General features: G+C 34.6%; 1 protein-coding gene across 2 annotated transcripts in view; it reads left to right on the top strand.

The window, feature by feature from the left end:
• The first annotated feature begins 2,874 nt into the window (after positions 1-2,874).
• The window catches only part of rbm33a (RNA binding motif protein 33a), a 34,067-nt gene continuing 30,603 nt past the window's right edge, over positions 2,875-6,338 (top strand). The window contains exon 1 of one of the 2 annotated variants that reach the window (XM_044104353.1): positions 2,875-3,093. In XM_044104353.1, the coding sequence (XP_043960288.1) occupies positions 3,075-3,093 (19 nt within the window). In that variant the 5' untranslated portion in view covers positions 2,875-3,074. The remainder of the gene's footprint in view (positions 3,094-6,338) is intronic. The other variant, XM_044104352.1, reaches the window with a different exon arrangement.

Here is a 6,338-nt window from a genome sequence, read left to right as displayed (position 1 = left end):
AAACCATCATTTTTCTATATATTATTCATGTGCCTACATCTTATATTTTATAGATAAATAGTGTACTGTTCTACAGACAGATCCTGCTCTTCCTTCAGCTTCTCTAAGTGTGTTCTTGTCCTTCAGTATATAGATATCATCATAAAACATGGTAACCCCAAAAGACATTCCATGTTTACAAAACTCACAAATTACACAGATGTTTAAGTAGGAAAGAAGGATGGCCACACTGATGCAACTTTTTTAAATTGTGAACTAACCGGACCAGACTTTATCTTTTTGAAACAGAGGGAAAAAGACTTTTTGAAGAAAAACAAAACTAGTCTCTCACCATCAGGATACTATATGTTTTTTTCATTATGTAGCTTTTTTTTAAAAATAAGCAGATATTCTAGGATGCATTTATTTGCCGGATTAGGTTGCATGGAAAACAAAACAAAAAAAAAAAGATTATATATATGTGTGAATGGGAGAGTATTATGACCTGCACAATTTATTTGTGTATTTCATGTTAGTTTGAGAACAGCTTATTAAACAATTTTTACTAGTAAGAATAAATGAAAAGAATAAAATGTGTTGTTTTTTATAGAAATGATAATACAAGTGATAAAAGTACATCATAGAGTTTGCTTGATTTAAACTAAATTACTGGTTTTCTTTGATTCTCTATGACTTATCTGAAGTTGGTTTGCAGAGGGAACATAAATTCCATTTACAGCAATCCCATCCAGTTTATTCTGTTGGATCCCAAGGTGTTCCGATCAGCCGGGGTATAAAGTTCTCCAGGAAGTTCTTGGTCTTCTGAGGGTTCTTCTCCCTATTTTGCAGTCATAAATTCGCAACTGGCCATTTTCTAACACCCTTGTCCCTAGTGGGGTCAGGAGGGGTGCTGGTGCCTAACTCCAGCTAACGTTCTGGGCAAGAGGCAGAGTACACCCTGGACAGGTAGCCAGTCTGTCTTTTGGACTGTGGGAGGAAGCCGGAGTATACGGAGAGAACCCACGCATGCACAGGGAGAACATGCAAATTCTGTGCTGTTGTGAAAAAAATACTATTTCCAAGCACTGTTGAGGTAAAATCACTCACTCAGGTTTATTCATATATTGTGCACAACCCAGAGAGCTTGTAGGACAATCAATAATGAAGCAAGTCTGGATGGAAAGCTCTGCCAGGCAGAGACTACACATGAGTTTTATACCAAGGATAAAGAATTCACAACAAGGGGCGAGACAGCCTGGTTCTGATGCAGCTGTAGAAAACAACTTCCAACCTTCTACATGTAACCCAAATAATTCTTTTGGTGAGAGTTCATAAGCATATCATATAACATGACTAGCAGATGTGACCTTATTGTAATTTTTCCATCACAGTGCAGAAAGACCCTGAGCTAGGAATCGAACCCAGGACCTTCTTGCTGCAAGGCAACAGTGCTACCAACTATACCATTATGCAGCCACTTTTTGCACTTCAAGTTTACTCTCTAAATCTCCTGGAAAAACATTCATTACTTTTAAATTTTTATCCATTTTGTCATATTACAACCAAATTATGTATTGTATCAATTTGACTTTAGTCATAAAGCAAGATAAAGTAAAACTTAGTGGTGGAATGATAGAAAGAATGACATATTTTTATGGGTATATTTCTTCCAACATTGCACATCTTGAAACTGAAGAAAATAGCTGATTCCTCCTTGAAAAACAGCTCAAATTCAGTCAGATTAGATGGAAAACATCTGACAACAAAACATTTTGAGTCTCATTATAAATTAATTACTTGGTTTAATTTCAGTCTGAAGTATTGCGTTGCCTCCAACAGTTTTTTTTCTTACATTGCCTTACATTTAACTCCAGACCTCTTAACTTAACTTTGACGGCCCAGAACCAGCCCGCAGCATACCACCATGTGTCACTGTGTGGATGATGTGCTCAGGATGATGCATAGTTTGAGTTTTCAACCGCACATAGTGAAAATGTTGATATTGCTTTTATTTGATGAACACACCTTAGTTGAGTTGTTTCCGGTGTCTTCCACATAGTTTGTGAAACTTTAAACTAACAGTCTCAATCTTATCCTAAAGGATATCCTGTGTCCTGCAACTTACAGATGTGATTTTGTTTCACCTGATTTTAAGTTATTTTAATAATTCTAAATAATTAGGTCATTTGCAGGAGTCTATTGAATTTAATTCAGGTCTGCCGAACCAGGGATTAATTTAAAATTTGCAGGTTTAATTAATTTAAAATCTTCACATGCCTGTGAGGACTGGAGTTGAAAGCCCAGCTTTAAACAGAACTTCTTATGGCTTTGTTTCATCTGTGATTTTTTTCATCCCACTTTTCTTTAAATGGAATATGTGCATAGTGTTTAAATAGGGTAATGCCAATGGCAATTAGCTGTTCTGGATTTCATTTAGGAGTATAAGATTAAAGCTTTTAATCTTATATTCCTTAATAAAGGTGGTTGAATAAATATGCACATCACATGTTTCAGACCTCTATTGGTAGAAAATGTTAAAAACCTTGTGTCAACCTTCAATTCACTGTTTTGACCAGTGAATTTGGGATATTACTTAATATCCCAGTAAGCATTATAAGTCTTGATAAGCTCAAGAAGTACGAATTCTTCTGAAAAATATTGAAAATATTAATCTAAATAAATAAACGAACTCATAGGGTGGTTTGAGCACCCTATATCTTCATATCATTGGAACGCCTCTGAGTTTCTTAGTCATTCTAAGCAGTTTACACATATGGGCTTTAATAGTAGTGAATTAAAAATAAATTGTGCATCTGTCCTAATGCAACAGTGCAACGTGTTCTTGTTATCGTTAGAAGTGCATCCAATGGGTCTATGCAGCAAAAAGATCGAAGAACCTGCTTGTCTCTCCACCCCCAATACATCATCGCCTCAAACCTCTCTCTGCCATGTTTGTACCGTCGTCGTGGGGAGAGACTGCTACTGTACAGACGCTGTTTCGTACTACTCCGTTTTTTAACTATAATAATGTTGACGTTCTGAGTATTAAATGCACCCACTGCTTCCGTAAACCTTAAGCGGTTGGGCTTTGCACAATGGCAGCCGACGCTCAGGGTGAGTATTTTTTTTTTCTTGACCTAAAAATGCTAAGTTAGCTGTAAGCTAACATGACTAGCTAATGCTAATGGGAGCTTTCAAGGAGGCTGCAGCCAAGGTTGTAGGCCGTGTTGTAGACCAGCGACGGAATGTAAAACACCTAAAATGTTTACAGTGCCAATATCAACACAGCACAGCTAATTTCGTGAACGTGATAACACTCAATTGAATAAACTACTTCAATCACGTTGAGGCTATAAGAACGAAACAATTACACGCAAGCTAGCACGCAAGCTAGCTTCTAAATTGGTGCACAACTTGTAAGAAAAATCTGTCAACTTTAGAATGGCTGGTATAACATCAAAGTAACGTGATGTTTAGTGGTTTTACATTTATATTACTGCAATTTACGGAGTGTTTTTACTCGAGGCTTGTTGTGTTTACTTGGTATTAGATTAGTGAGGCCATCAGAAGCTTCGAAGCACGTTAGATTTAAGACGAGGGTAGTTCTGAGCTCACCCAAAATAACATTACTGTACACATACAGATGCATTGATAATTGCAGACAGATTATACAGTATTTTTAAATAAACGAATGAATTAGTTAAATTATGCATTAAGCTTGCCGTTTAAAAACCATATAGGCAAAAAAAAAACCTTACCAAGTTTTTACTTTATACAAGGAATGCACAGTTTCTATTATTATTTCATATCATTACTGTTTGTGTATGTGACTGTCTGTGTTTGACATTACTGTTTGTTTGTTGGTTTGTTTGTATTGGTAAGTACCTCTTTTTTAGTGTTGTGGTTTAGTTCAGCGTAAAAGAATATTTTTTTCTTTTTGGTAAATGTCACAATGATGACAGAGAGAATATGTCTTATTAGTGTCTCCAAATGCAGAAGTTTATAAACAGAATGATTAATGTCTCTTTAAATAAAGAGGAAAAGCCCAGATGTTGATGTCATGGTTTTGCAAAATTCTGGCCGGTTAACTGACAACTGAGATAATTGGAGGCCCATCGGTGGATGTATTTTAACAACTTTCTTTACTGAAATAAAAAGAAAATGTCAGATTTCAGTTTATAAATGAACACAGGGACAAACAACTTTATTTTGGAGACATGCCCTGAGGCCTGATGATTCTAAAGTGGAACTGTTTGGTTGTAAGGACCATGTTACAATTGTATGATAAAATCGGATGCTTGTAAGCCTAGGAACACCAATCCATCTGCGAAGAATGGGGTTGTTTTGCTTCAGGAGGAACTGGTGCACTCTGCATTAGGAAATAATGTCATGTGGAAGTATTGAAGCAACATCTAAAGACATGAGTCAGGAAATTAAAACTCTTTTTCAGATTGATCTTCCAAATAGACAGTAACCTGAAGCATACAGCCAAAGTGCTAAAAAAGTGGCCTCAGGACAACAAAGTCAATTCTTTGGCATAGCCATCACAAAGTCCCGATCTCTAGCCTATAGAGAAAGTGTGTGAAGGTGGTTTGGTCTATAAATGTGACTCAGTTCCAGCAGTTCTGTCAGGATGAATGGACCACAACTCCCGAAAACTATTGTTAGAAGTCTGTTCAAATGCTGAAGAATTGTATATAAAAATCTTATCTTGAAGACGTTAATAAAAATGGTCACAATAACAACTTTTGCTTGATGATAAATTGTCTCAGAAGTTATTGTGATAAATAATAATATTTCCGTTTTGAGAACATTTTCAAGTAAAATAATGACAATGGCATAATAATGCAAGAACACATTCTCAAACATCAGTGAGAATAGTTTCAGAATAGAAACTAGAGAATAGTTTCAGAATTTGGAAATGTTATATTTCTGTGCCGGTCCCGCATATATAGTGAATGAATAAGTAAAAAAAAAAAAAAACATATTTATTCTGTTTTATTTTATTTATGTTTTTCAAATTGTATTATACTTCTAGAACAAGAACTCAAATCATGTAGGGAAGGAATCTTTTATAGAATATTTTTACTTTTAAAAAATTTAGCTGCATTCAGATTCTTAATATATTTATAAACCTGGAAATCTCTATGCATGTAATAAGTGTGCACCCAGTTGTTGGTGTTCCTATTCTACATTTTAGATATGAGTTTTTAAATAGGGCTAAAGTCTGACGTAACATAGTCTGTGTTCTTCTTATTCATTGAGGTTTGTAGCTTTGAAGGGTGTATTTTAACATATAAAACCTTACAACATTCAGCTTAAATAAATCATTCATTCACTTAAGAGATTTCTATGCATCTGAAAATGCACTTAAAATAAAATTGCTGAAATAATAGTTAGTTGAAGTTGGATCTGTACATATTTGGCGTAATGATATTTACCTCAAAAATATGTTTTTGGGGATTACTTGATGTGGTTCTCCTTAATATGCTAAATTAACATGCTTAATTAATAATGCTTAATTAATATGCTTAATATGCTAAATTCTAAGACACTGGGTCAGTGTCTTAGAATTTAGCATTCCTGAACATTTTATTTTTATTATTATTTGAAGTGATCCCAGATGCACAGTATTAATACATTTTTAAATTATACTACTTGCAGTATTCTGACCTATTTTTTGTGTTGTTGTTTTCAAATGTTTTTTAGATTTTTATGTTACAAATTGAAAAATGTATGCACTGCATATTAAAAATAATAATCATAAAAAATGTTTTCAGCTTTTGTTCTCAGTAAATTGGGAACAAATTACTGAGAACAGTAATTGTGTTTGCTATAGCATTGGTATGTCTGTAATGCTGATGTACCGATGCTCCAATGCTTGGTCAGCCTGCATGTGAAAGCTTGGCATAGTTGCAGTTTTAAAAACTTCACGGTTGAACCTAAAAAGTATCTTCCGTCAATATCAGTGAGCAACTTTTCATGATTCAGACAGACAGAATTAAATAAAGTCTTGAACTAACCTAAAAAGTTAAACTTAAAGTACATTTAAGATGCGTGCTGAAATACTGTAGTGAAACTTGTCCCCCATCTCATTAACCTATTTTTTTTAAAGTTTCCTGTCTCATTTCTCTTTCCTCTCTCTTCTAAATGTCTTTGGGGCATATATTAAAAGCTGCTTCAAGGGTGCTCATACACAGAAGTGTAAGCTAATTAAAGTTTGGTATTAAGTAGCTAAAAACACATTAGCAAAGAACACTTTTATACTTGTAAATGTTATTCACAGGGTAGAAATTTCATCACATAGCACAAAAATCCTCATGGACCAGTTGCTGTGAAGAAAGATTGACCAATCTTGC

Source organism: Gambusia affinis, linkage group LG21, assembly GCF_019740435.1.
Source record: "Gambusia affinis linkage group LG21, SWU_Gaff_1.0, whole genome shotgun sequence".
In the NCBI taxonomy this organism is placed as follows: Eukaryota; Metazoa; Chordata; class Actinopteri; order Cyprinodontiformes; family Poeciliidae; genus Gambusia; species Gambusia affinis.
The sequence above is the reverse complement of the archived record's forward strand: the minus strand, read 5'-3'. Positions and strand labels throughout refer to the sequence as shown.